The 14,126-nt window shown below is 42.9% G+C and overlaps 1 protein-coding gene across 1 annotated transcript in view; it reads left to right on the forward strand.

Annotated features, from left to right (window-relative positions):
- Positions 1-3,290: 3,290 nt before the first annotated feature.
- The window catches only part of opn7a (opsin 7, group member a), a 34,884-nt gene continuing 24,048 nt past the window's right edge, over positions 3,291-14,126 (forward strand). Inside the window, exons 1-3 of the mRNA XM_034105408.1 lie at positions 3,291-3,378; positions 5,783-5,945; positions 6,247-6,374. Coding sequence (XP_033961299.1) covers positions 3,291-3,378; positions 5,783-5,945; positions 6,247-6,374 — 379 coding nt within the window. The remainder of the gene's footprint in view (positions 3,379-5,782; positions 5,946-6,246; positions 6,375-14,126) is intronic.

Raw genomic sequence — 14,126 nt, forward strand, 5'->3', positions numbered from 1 at the left:
AGTACTTTGTCAGGCTTAATATTTATCTGTAGATAGATACCCCCAACGTGTTTTTCTTATTTAAAAGAAGACCTTAATCTGTTATTTAATGTTTAAATAAAGGTTAATTCGTTTTTCTGTTTTGCACCTCCTCCTATTAATATCTTTGTACATCCTGCACTTAACTGTTTTATTGTAGAGATCATTTATAGTATCTTCTTGATTTTTTACATTTTATATTTCTATCACAGACCTTCTACTTTCCCCCTATGCAAGTATGTACTCTTAATATGTTTTAAATCAAATATAACACATAAAAACAATAATTCAATAACGTGCTTTAACCACTAGGCGGTGCACACAAGGTACACACAGCCATAATAACTTGGTATTATTAGTGTAGGACACTTGTGTATGTACAACATCTGAAGATGTGTAGTTTTATTCATGCCTTCACATAATTTTACAGCATATTGCTATACTATTTCAGACTCAGTATTTACATTCTTACATTCAAAATTCAATTCAATTCAAATCAGTAATATCTTTAAAAACTACAAGTCCTTTTATATCAGCTGTGCACCATTATGGTGTAAATATAACCCATCTATGAATTAGATCAAATGTAAAAGTCAGCCGAATTAGTGTTGATACTGCAAGGAGACGTATTGTGTGATGACTTTCAAAGAGAAAAGCAAGAGCACTCGGAATTAAGTATTATTTTATTCTTTTAAAATGTTTTCCGGATTTCATATAATATAAACACCAAATCCCAGCATGCATTGCGGCTAAAATATCCAATCAGCGAGCTTAAACCATAGCTGAGTATCTTGGGTAATCGCTCGAAATGCCTATGTCTGTTTCCGGTTATTTTTATTTTGAAATTCAGTTCCTTACGGATGCTAAAAAAGCCCGAGATTATGGAATTAAACCAATAAATAAAAGCAAGGATAATTGTGTGTTATTGGTGAGTAAATAACAGTGTGTTATTTTGAAAAGATTTAAAAAATACAGATTTCAGTATCCTGAGGCTCTGAGCCACATTTCTACCAAAAAAACGTTAGCAACCATGAATGTGTACACATTCATGAAGTAATCTTCGTCATAACTAGCAAACTAACCATCATGTACATGTACTGCACAAATAATCAGAAATAAAAACTCATATTACTCGCATACAATGACATCAAAACGCATTTTAATGGCCAAATTAACCTTAAAATAGGCATTTTCCACCGAGAATAACACGAGAGAGAGAGAGAGAGAGAGAGAGAGAGAGAGAGAGAGAGAGAGAGAGAGAGAGAGAGAAAGAAGAGTGCAAGTGGTAAGGCAATATTTTGCTTATAACTCTTTTGAAGATAATTCATCCCTGCTTCCAAGGTCTGCAAACTGGATTGTTTTCCTTCTCGGGACAAATTAGAAAAATCATTTTCACGGGCCACTACTGTATGTGCCCTTGACTCACAGAAATGTATTTCATTTTTTTATGGGGGATATGTAATATCGAGATGTAATTAAATGCTACACATCCTTGCTGGCACAATGGGTGATTCAACACGTACAGGATGATTACAGGACTGAAATTCACATTCATCCTATAAAAACGTAAATATTCACATTTAACCATGTCAACCCCATGGACCCTTTAGAAAGTCAATTATTACAAACTAATGTGTCTTGAACAGGACTGCTCCGTCTTAAATAATTTATATTTAAATTCCTGAGCAGGAACAAGGTGTCCAAAGATTAAATGTTACAGTATTTCATGCCAAATGTGTGGAAAACGAAAACAACAGAAACGTTTGAATACTTCGCTTGTGTGCTGCGTAAAGGTATTTTGAAACTCACACATTGTGGTTGAGTTGGCTTTGTGTTAGAGGATGTTGTATTTGATAAGAAACAGAGGTTGTAAAGTTAATGTGGTGACTTTGGGATTTTGAAAGTGAAAAGTAACCCTCTTATTGTGTTCCACAACCATTGGGGGATGTTGTCTGAAAAGGGTAACAAATGCCAAATGTGAGTACCCAAAAGTCAGCACTTAACCTTGGTTAAGATTTGAAATTGAAATTGCAAAAGCAATATGCTTAAGGAGTATAAGGAGCATAATGAGTCTCTGTCCCCTATAGTTTGTTGCCAAACAAAGTACAATTCTATTTTTATATATCATATGATAATAATTCTAAACTCTCTTAACTCTAATATCAATACAAATTGATCATGATGCATTTTATGCTTTAACCAGATTAAAAATAAATGTACTGTAGTTCCAGATGTCTATTAAAATGAGTGATTACTTGAGCGTTTGTGCAGTTATGAATGGGTAAAATCCAAAGACCATTTATGAATGTGGAGTGGGGCATGTGCACTAGCATAAATGAGTTTGCTGACACTAGCCTGTATACATGCACATTGTTAAGATTAAACAAACCCATAATGTTCTTCCAGGCATGAAAGCATTTTAATTTTGGAGATTATGATGACCAAAAATAGATTTACGTGAGTGAGCGTGTGTGAGTGTTAATGTGTCTGGAGCTGCAGATCATTACAATTAAGTCTCCGGCTTCTCTTTACACCGAAGTGAGAGTGAGATACGCTCTCTCTGCTGCAGAGGAGCCACAACACTTCGGAGACTTCATCTGGCGCAAACTATACCCAATGGAGTTAAATAAGGTTAAAAAGTGATTTCGGAAACGGAATGGATCAGAAGCATTATTGGAGGACGCGGATATAAGCAATGCAGCAATCGTTTGTCGAGGTAAGCAATGTTATGTTCGTATTAAACCTATAAGACCATGTGGTATTGTAATCAATATAAGGTTGATGTCGCCTCCAGGCTGGACAACTATTCAAATAGTCTACAAAATTGACAAGACTACCATAAATCACTACCGAACAAGGCTATTAATGTATTCTTCATCCAAATAATCTGCTAAAAATATACACAACTTTAAGCATTGTGATTACCTTCTTGAGGTGATTCGTTTGTGCTGTTCGTTATTATGCGCGCGCGGCTTTGCCGCTTCAAAATCACAAGAACAGACAAAACAGCAACAGGAGAGACATTATGCACAGCAAGATGTAGATATTACAGTCGGAATGGGAATGGGAATAAGCGGTTGCACACAAAAAGCTATTATCACACACTGTTAATTGTCTCCTTATGCAAGAACACTTTAATCAAAGCAATATAATTACTTTTTTTTAGGAACATTTGCAAATCCTGCATTTTTAGGTTCAGTTTAAAATATTATACTTTATGTGTGAGAAAGCACTTATTATTGCTCTTTAAAAAACGGTGATTCTTTTTCCAGATGGGCCTGTTAGATGAAGACATTGCCTTCCAATCCAACATACCTGTGCCACTGGATATAACCGTGGCTGTGGTCTACTCTGTTTTTGGTGAGTAAACTCTGCAGTAATTCAAAACCATGTTGGTCTTATTTAATCTCTTAACAGACAGTAAAGAGTTAATAACACCAATATTGCTGTCAATACGTTTTTTACTCGTTCTGCTGAGGCTGAAACGGGAAACAGCACGGAGCAAGCCAGCACACGGTGAAGCCTTGGAGCAGGGCCGGCCCTAGACTTTTGGGGGCCCTAAGCAAGCTTTGGCTTGGGGGTTAAAAGCATCAATCTGGTGCACTTTGAGAGCAAAATTAAGAGATCAACACCTATTTGAAACAGAACTGTAAACAGATTTTTCTTTATGGATATTTTACAAATCACTCCCCACAGAACTGTATTCTTATTTTGTCATATAGTATTTCATAACTGTTTTTCATTTATTCTCTCTGGCTATCCATCTCATAATGTTCACATAGAAACTAGCTGTCAATAGGAATATCATTCAGAAGAATTATAATTTCATGCAAAACTCTGTCACAAAAAGAGGTTGCACATTTAAATTCAGGTGTTGTTATGGCAACGTCAGTGGCCAAACAGCCACATTTACTGCTGCAAATACGTTCAAACATGCTGTCGACACATAAAGCAGTGCCAACTATGCCACCATTTCAGCTGACTTTTTCTCAGAAATACTGTCACATAACATCCATATATTTCAGTGCTAGGTTGATGCTTAGCTAAGCTAACGGCCCGTCCACACGGCGGCGTGCGTTGAAGCTTCAACGCTTCTGCCCATTCACTTTGAATGGGGTGACGTCACACTTCGCCGAACTGCATTGTGGGAGCGTTGCTTTGCTTTTCTCGCGTTGCTCGCTTCAAAAGTTCTTATGTCCATCTTCAAAAACTCTGAGTCCGACTGACAGTTTATTTTAAACATTGTCACAGCTCACAGGATAGGTACCTGTCATCAAATAAGACAGATGTTTATTTCCATTCAACTCTCTGGTTGGTCTGGTGTCTTCTCTCTGTTGCATTCACTGAACACGGGAAATTACAATCCTGCCATCCTCTCTAGTGTCATGATGAGGTTCAGGTTAAGCACGGTTAATGTATTATATTTTTGACTCAATAATATAATACATGACTTTGAGAGTAGGCAATCTAGGCATATTAACAAAATTAATTAAACATACTTATCACGGCAACGGTGACTGAGATTATTATTTGTTTTCATTTTTATTTTCATTTTTTTATTTCTTTATGCTAGGGGGCCCTTAGTGGCTGCGGAGACCTAAGCGGCCGCTTATGTCGCTTAATGGGTCGGGCCGGCTCTGCCTTGGAAGGCATGTTAATTGTTGTATCTTGCCAGAGTTGTATGTATATGTATAAGTACTGTATATGCATCACTTCTATCAATATTTACTCTATTGATGTCTAAATCCTACTGTAAACACACATCAATATACAGAGCCTGTAGTGTTGCAGCATGTTTAAAGCACCAAAGTCTAGGGCACCAAATTGTCTAGGGCCGGCTCTGTATATCTGGGCAATGTATTCTGAAAAACAACAACCTGCCATTCGGTAGTATTACTGGATAAACCTTACATTTGAAGATAGCAGTGATGCACTATTAGAAGGTAACCAAAACATGTTTTTAATGTAATACGTTTTTGAATTAATGTTCAGCTTAATGGAGTTTTATGAACATATACTGTAGGTGTGTTTTGCTTCTGCTGTAGTTCTCTTTGTGTCATGTGTCTGCGTCATGATCAAAGCCATACAACTTCTGAGGCTGTCTCTGTGTTATGCTTTGCCTTTTACTACATGAATTAAAGAATCATCTGCAATTGTAATACTTGGTTCACACTAAGCAATGCTGGTTATCACTTGGGATAAGTAACATGTTTAAAAAGCCAGCAAAAGTAGAGCATTAGTTAGATTTTTTAAATGTATCCAACAGAAAAACCAAGGTGGATGTTGCTAAAATGGCAACACTGACACCCTATTCTTTTAAGCCACCTCCTAGGGAACTTTCTCATAGCTATATCTATTTGTATATGAACATAAACAACAACATATATGGCTTGTGAGTACACACTGCTGTCAAGCTATAACAGCGTGAGAAAGACTTCAAGGACGTGCAATGAGTGCCTGTGAAAGACACATTTAATGGATTATTTCCCCAGAGAATTATTTATTGATACCCACCCTAGTATTAAAAATGTATATTTATGTATTTATATGATTATTTAAAGTATCAATGGATTTGACAGTTTTTAATCATGATTTTCTTTAACACAAATACTGCCATTTTGAGCAGCCAATCCAGGTTTAAAACGTGTGAGTCTATTTGTTCATTAGTCTAACAAAATAATAAATACATGAAAACTGTACGCCATAATTAATTACATTCCTGTGGCACACAATTTGCTCTGAAATCATTCGGTCTGTTTTCCAGGAGTATTATCACTGTTTGGCAACAGCACACTGCTGTACGTCTCCTTCAAGAAAAAACACCTTCTGAAACCAGCCGAGTATTTCATCATCAACCTCGCCATCAGCGACTTGGGCCTGACTCTGTCCCTCTACCCCATGGCCATAACTTCAAGCTTCTACCACAGGTATTACATATGGCACATACTGTAGCATTAACAGGCATGAAAACTACCAGAAAACGAGATACATTGATGTAAACCATATTATAAATATTGTGTAGGTATAGCTTTTAAATCATACTCTCTTTCATATTTCATGGTTCATTTAACTATATGGTTGGTTGGGGTATGATTGCCTGTGAGGTTACAGATATAGAGTCATGCTCATGCTATTCTTCTTTTACCCCTCTCACCCTCTCCCGCATTGATCTTTCCTCTCTGTCTTTGCTTTGTTCTATTTCTCTTTATCCCATAACCTCCTATGTAGGTGGCTGTATGGGAAAACAGTGTGCTACATATACGCTTTTTGTGGCATGTTGTTTGGCATCTGCAGTCTGACCACTCTGACCCTGCTCAGCATCGTGTGCTTCGTAAAAGTATGTTGTCCACATTACGGTAAGTTTTGAAAGAAGATTCTATTTCTTCCAACACAATGACACAGCATTTACCATCACATCCCTAAGTGGCTGATTGTTGATTTATCTGTGCAACAAAACAAAATGTTAATCCCCTCCATTGCACATTAGCCTTTCTTTGATGACTGACTCAGGAGCTGCACTCACTTTTTGTGATGTTGGTTAATTCAGTTTATTGGACCCTTCTATTTGAGAATGAAGATATTATGTTTTCCCGAGCACAAAAGGACTTCTATACATAATTCTTAATTATAGGCACTTTGTTTAGCAAACCTTATCTGAATAACTTCAACCCTCGAAAAATACCCTTTGAAAATGTGAGGCAGCAAAACAAAGATTTTATTGCATGAATTGTAAAGTCTTACTGTGGTCTCCCACCACTGTATATTTACAGAGGTACTAATTTCATCACAACTTGACAGTAATGATGTCTGAGTAGATTAGACATTTAGGAGAAATATTATATTATATTCGGATACAAGCGGCCGAGATGGGTTTTCTCCACAGGGTGGCTGGCGTCTCCCTTAGGGATAAGGTGAGAAGTTCAGTCATCCGGGAGGGACTCGGAGTTGAACCGCTCCTACTTCGCGTCGAAAGGAGCCAGTTGAGGGCACCTAGTTAGGATGCCACCTGGGCGCCTCCTTAGGGAGGTGTTCCAGGCACGTCCAGCTGGGAAGAGACCAAGGGGTAGACCTAGGACCAGGTGGAGGGATTATATCTCTTCGCTGGCCTGGCAGCGCCTTGGGATCCCCCAGTCAGAGCTGGTTGATGTGGCCAGGGAAAAGAAAGTTTGGGGCTCTCTGCTGGAACTGCTACCCCCGCGACCCGACCACAGATAAGCGGGAGAAGATGGATGGATGGATTATATTCTCCAGTCCCCAACCTCACCATTGATGAATCACTTCCTGTGGGGGAGGAGAATAAGTGCAAGAAGCAATTTCAAGGACCATCTATACAGTTGTTTCAAAAATCACAAATGGCAAGGATGCTGCCCATGAAACCATAGGGGCCAATTCAGGTCCACCATGCTGTGGTGCAATTACTTTTAATGCACTTTCTGAAGATCATTACAATTTCACTGAGGAGGCTCATAAGGCCGTAACCTTGGTGGAAGCTTTCCTCCTGAAGATTGAGTGCTATGTTTTTTTCCCTTTGTTTTGCGAGCACCACCACTCACACTTGACTTCCTTGATTCAGTTTTTCTATGAAGCTTAAAGTGGACCTATCATGCTATATTTGACAAATATATTGTAGGGCCATACCTATATAAAATGTCTGTGAAGTATGTTTTTCAAAATACCAAACAGATCATGCATTTTAGCCATGCCTCATTTCGCTCTATTTGTTTTTTTCCAGCCCTATTTTTGCAGGGGCTGATTCTGTAACGTAGCTTTAATGCAAATGAGCTGCAGCTGACCACGCCCCCCTGTAGGAGAGGGGAGCGTGCTCTGATCAGCTGCTGGGTTCTCAGAAGAGGGGGAGGAAAAGAGAGGCTCCGTCCTCCGTGTTTTATTCTTATATGATTATATAGAGTCGTTATTCATTTGTTTTAAAGCTCAATAAATAACAAAGAAGACCTTTGACCGGCACTTTTCTAATTTTGTAAGATTTAAACTTTAACGGACATGTTGACCGGCGGAAAAAAATCTAACTGAAACTCTGCCGCACGGTCCCCTCGTCCCTTGGAAGAGGCGGAGAGGTGGATGTTTGTCATCTGCTGGTGGACTACCGGAGAGAATTACAGCAAGGGAGGGATTGCATTGAATTACAGCAGCAGGAGCAAACGCTTGCCTCGGGGAGGGAGAAAAAGAGCTACAGCGGAGAATAAACAGAAGGGCAACCATGGCAACCATGCGCAGGAAGTCTTCTTCGCTGCTTTTGTGGCAGACTACAGCGCCACTTACAGGCCTGGCATATGTACTACAGCATCTCCAGCGGTTTCGAGCGGCAATGGCCAGCCGTGGCCCAACCTCTCATTCCCCTGATAGGTGGAGAGTTGCCCTTATAGGCGGAGCACCCCTTTTCTGAAGTCAGAAAAATTCAAATCTGTATCAGCTCTGTTGCAGCCCCGTTTTTAGAGATTTGGGTATGGAGGAAAAGAGAGAAGGTTGTGTTTTCGGACACTTGGTGAGTTCCCACACCGGGGACACATATTCATGTATAAAAGACGTACACAAGTGCATTTTGCATGATAGGTCCCCTTTAAGTGTTTGTATTTTCAAGGACAGAATCGGGAACGAAGTCTCAAACACAACAAAGCTGAAACAGTTTCATTCATTTCTTGTGTGACATCCTGGACTATATTCAGGATGGACAATAAAATGTGTGTGGCCCACAACAACCATCAAGGACTAAAGTGCTCCAATCAGTTACACAAGCTTGTTCGCATACTGAAAGGCAGCGTGAAGTGCATCTCCTCTCTGTGACTGCTCCATTGCAGTTGTAAAGAGGGCAATGCCCTCAAATATTAAGCCTTGAGCTAACCAAGCCCCTGTAACTGTGACTAATATTTTCATCATGTTCAGAACATTTTAAATTATCAAGAACCAGAACAAATTGAATAAACATCGGGAAGAGAAATCAACAACTCTGAACATATAATATATTGTTGGAATAAACTAACCTAACCTTAGATGAAAGTATGATACTCACATTTGAACAATTAGCTAATATCCCCCTTTAAGTTAACTTTCAATATGTAGCTCTCAGATGCAGTCAGTAAACACTATGTCGATTTTTTTTAAAGGACGCTACAGTACTGCCCTACAAAGGCAAAATACCTTAACTTCGATTTTGGTCGAAAATGAGTTATTGTCATTTTTGGAACATTAAATAACTGCTTTATCATGTGGACAAATATCTTGAGTCAATTTTGTTGTTTTTTGGGAGAAAACAGTGTGTGCTCTTTGCCGTAACTTCCAAAAATCCTAGAGAAGCCAAGGCAGAATCCCGTAATATCAGTTACGGTTCTTTGTCTTTGTTTCGCTGCACTCCAGAACGCTCAAATTGAGTTATGCGCTGGAGTTACGGTGTTATGCCTTCTGTCATCAAAGCATTTGACAGTGACACACACAGTATTTTGTATAAAATGTAAAGCAAATATTGTTGCAGTGGTTGTTTTAACTTATCTTTTAAGAATGGCTCATTGCTCTCGAGGTAAAAGGTTGGTGGAGATGGCTTTGAAACGCAGACACCAAGATCAAGGTAAGAAAAAGATTAGAATACAAGAAAGATAGATTGATCGATAGATAAATAGACAGATAGATAGCTAGATAGAGGGCCTAGCGTTACTAACGCCGTTACCTAGCTTAGGCGTAACGGTACGTCCACACAGCAGCTTTAGACGAATCTTCCACCGCTTCCAACGCTTCTCTGCCCATTGACTTTGAATGGGGATGACGTCACTTTGCCTCGCTTTTCGCCGAACTGCATTGTGGGGGAGCGAAGCGAAGATTTCCAGGATTCAAAAGTTGAGCAATGTTCAACTTTTGAAGCTGAGCTGGAAGCGTCAGCCAATCAAACACGTTTATGCAAATCTGACAGTAGAAGCGCTAGCCAATCAAACCGCGTGTAAGCAGGGAGAACCAGACCGCAGTTCATTTCCTCATATTCCAAACGAAAAATTACGATAGCAAATCACCCGGTTCTTTACGATCAGAACTATTAACGGGATAAAAATCGGAGGAACCAGGCATGGAGGGAGGTGGAAGAGACAGTGGGTGAAACTGGTAGGTTTTCGCCTGTTTGGGGAGTTTATATATATATTCTTTCACACACACATACGGGTATTGGGCCGAGTGCGACACCGTACTTCCGGTATCCACCATTTCACGCGAGGTGCAAGCAGAATATCATAGTCTACTGCCTTAATCAATATCTAGTCAACTCTAAAATACCACATAAATGCAATGGCATGATAATATTATTGTGACAAGTGGGGTATTCACCTGGTGTTTCCAGAAGATAGACGTAGATGCAGCCAAAATCGACGAAGGCCACTTTCGAGGGTCGTTATTCCATACATCTGCAGGCAGTCTTGTAAGGGCAATCCGACAACCCACACAGCTCTAGTTTACGCTGGTAACGACCTAGAGCACACCCCTCCAGTCCAGAGATGTAATCCGAAGACATGCATCGATTTCTTCGGTCGTTAATTCAGAAAAAAAACCTAGTGCGCTCTGCCTGGCTACTTTAGCTAGCTGTTTACATTAGCACCTCCAGGATATTAGCACCTCCAGGAAAATGGCGTATTTATATATATATATATATATGGCGCACATTGCATTGTGGGTAGCTCGTGTCGTCACTGTGTGTGAAAGAATATATTGCTCGCATAAAATCCCCGGGGTTTTTTGCTTTGTATGTGGGGGGCGGGAGATTCATGTGATTGGTTGTTGGTCGCATTGCTCGCAAAAAATCCGCAAACTGTCAGACACGCCCAGCTCCAAGATTTTCAAGATTTTTGAAAAGCTGCTGTGTGGACGTACCGTAACAGTATCCCTCTGCTGACAGCCCATGTTCCGGATTAACTGGTTCCCCGATCAACTGGTTGACAGATGTAGAGACGTGGCCTTCGACTGAAATACACATTTCGATCGCTTCTTCTGTCGTTTACATAAATCTTTTGGTATATTTGGCTGGATAGGAACACTTTGATGCACATTCAGTACCAGTGTGTGAGGTTGTGGGTACAATGGCGATATCCGGACGCGAACAGCGAGGACTACAAAAAGAAAAACGAGTTGACTGGGGATGTCTGTTCAAAACATTGCGAGCTCCAATAAATCATTTAAACCAGCTATTGTTGCCAGACTTATTACTGAATATCGTTCTTAATGTGATACCAAGTCCATCTGAGAACTGTGTACACCATCAGACAGCCTCCAAGTGAAGCACACGTTGTTTACTCACAGTTTGAAAGCAGCGTGGAGAAGTCTTCAGCTGTGTTAAACTGTGATCCGCTCGAATAAATCCTTAAAACCAGCTATTGTTGTCCGACTTATCACTGAATATCGTTCCTAATGTGATACCAAGTCCATCTGAGACATGTGTAGACCTTCAGACAGCCTCCCAGTGAAGCTTACGTTGTTTACTCAGAGTTTGAAAGCAGCGTGGAGAAGTTCTCATTCATAACACTCCGTTCGATGTCTCACTATGGGATGCGCCTCATCGCGGAGCAAACAGAAGCATCAATCTCATTACGCCAATCCTGATTGGCTGGTGATCTTGACGTCAACGTCAGGGGAAATCACCCCCTTTAAGTAGCCTGCACCACGACGCATGCGTCATTCAAACACCTCTTCTCGCTTCAGAGCACATCTCTAATAGTAGCCGGGCTAGCTTAACAGTCCACAGACTGAACCAAAGCTAATTTTCGGTCGACGGGCGTTAGCCGGCTACCCTATTCTGCCTCGCAGAAGAGTATGGTACTAACACACCAGTTAGTATTATAGTCAATCTCGCCGTTCTTCCTCTGGAGTTAAGGTAAGGTTTTGACTTCAAGTTAGCAACACACCCGTTGCTAGCTTGTGTTTTTTTCCCCTCACTGCCGACACCACGGTAGCGAGGACGCTTTTTTCTTCTCTCTTCCACGGAGGAGAAAAGGATTACAGGGATATTACCACACCAGGTAATATCCTTTGAGAAAAAAGACCCACCTTCCCCCTCACACCAGAGGAGTCAGGAATTCGGAGGCTCGGCGCTGCGGTTGCGGGTTGAAAGTGTCAGGCACAGACTCACACCAGATCTGTTCGTCCTGCCTCGGGCTGGAACACGCCCAGGAGGCCATTGACAACCCCGGCTCGTGCGGACATTGTGCCCGCTTCACTATGAAGAGCCTCCACCGAAGGTTAGCACAACAAGCTAGCCTGTCGGGACGGGACACCCTCATGTCCACTGATCTTCCGACCGGCAATCAAGACACGGGGGCGTCCGCCGCAGAGATGGAGCCCCTCACTGCGGTCTGGGGCTCATCGACAGCGGCACCCGCAGAACCGGAATCCCGCACCATATCAGGCCGAGATCCGGTGGCGGCAAGAGACGCGGGAACGGGGCCCCACGCTATACCAAGCTGGGGCTCCCGGCTGGACCTCACCATGGTTTCACCCGCGGAAGATGTCCTAGAGTTAGACTACATGGAGGACGAAGAGGATACCTCTGAGTTCCTCCTGTCTGACTCGGATGAGCAGGAAGATGACATCTTCATGTCATCGGCTCAGGCTGCAAAGCCGGGAGCGATGGCTGCTCTCCCGGGCGATAGCACACCAGCTTCGCCCTGTCTAAGCATGGACCTGCAGGCCGTGTGTCAGCGCACCGCGTCCAGGCTAGACATCCCGTGGCCCGAAATGGCCAAGGAGACCTCCAGGTCCCGTTACGAGGGGAAACTTTTTTCCCAAACAACGAGGACAAAGAGGCAACTCCTTCCGGTCTTCCCGGAGATGTTGGATGAGGTGTCGGTCTCGTGGAGAGACCGGCCCTTTAGCAACAAGGCCCCAATCCAGGGTGCCTACTCCCTTGACTGTGACGGTATGGAGAGGCTCGGCCTGCTCCACATACCACCTATGGAACCGCTGGTAGCAGCCCACCTCCTACCGAGGATGGGCCAGCCACCAAGCAGGAACCCCACGCTGCCAGCAAAAACGGACCGATTCCAGTCCACCATGACTGAACGGGCCTACAGAGCCGCAGCATTGTCCGCCAGGGCTCTGAACGTTTCCTCGATGCTAACCGCGTACCAAGCGGAGCTCTGTGAGGATATGTCGAGCAATCCTGGACCGGCCACTCTGGACGAGATAGCCGCGGTCACAGACATTTGTCTCCGTGTCCAACGCTGCGCCGTCCAGGCCACGGGCAAGGTAATGGGGATCATGGTGGTGCAGGAAAGAGCTAGATGGCTCAACCTCACCAACCTCCCAGACCGGGAAAAGGAAGATGTGCTTGACATGCCCATCGTTCCCGAGGGGATTTTCGGCTCCGCTCTCTCTTCCATGCAGAGGAAGTGCGGGTCGAAAAAGAAGGAAGACGAGGCCCTCCACCTCTGTCTCCCTCGAAGGGTCCAGCCGCTGCCTTCGCAACAGCGGCCCTTCGCAACAGCGGCCCTTCGCCCAAGCTGCACCGAACTCTGCTAGGTTCAAAGTACCAGGACAGCAGAGGTCGCAGCCCGCCCCGAGTCCCCAGCCCAGGCAGGAGATGAGGGCGAGTTGGCCTAGAAAATCTCCGGTTCCGGCTGCAGCCCAGGCGCAGCCAACCCAGAATTTCGGCCAGCAGTCGAGGAACAAGAAGCGAGCGGCCTGACAGCCCCTCCTTCTCCCCTCCGTGACAGAGCTGGAAGTTCTTTCCCCGGCTCTAAATGTGTCCCCGCCGCCTCGAGAGATGCCTCAACGTCATCCTCAAGTCCGCATAAAACACATGTCATCTTTCTTGTCTGAATAAACCATTTTCCGCTGACGCATCCAGGCTTCGGCCAAGGGCGCAGCTCAAAAAAATGAAAAGAAAGACAATAAACAGTCCGTTAACTATAAATCCCCTTCTGAGAGCAGCTACGGCCTCTCTCAAAAGGCGGATAATAAACGGGTCTGTGAAGGCACCACCGCCACACGCATGTGCAGTGCCGGTTGGGGCTTTAAGGGCACTACCGTCACGTGCATGCGCAGTGCCGGCTAGAGCTGTAATGGACAGCCCGCCAATTCTTCCCCTTTTGAGAGCAGCTACGGCACCTCTCAAAAGACGGATT

This window comes from Pseudochaenichthys georgianus, chromosome 17 (assembly GCF_902827115.2).
Source record: "Pseudochaenichthys georgianus chromosome 17, fPseGeo1.2, whole genome shotgun sequence".
Lineage (NCBI taxonomy): Eukaryota > Metazoa > Chordata > Actinopteri > Perciformes > Channichthyidae > Pseudochaenichthys > Pseudochaenichthys georgianus.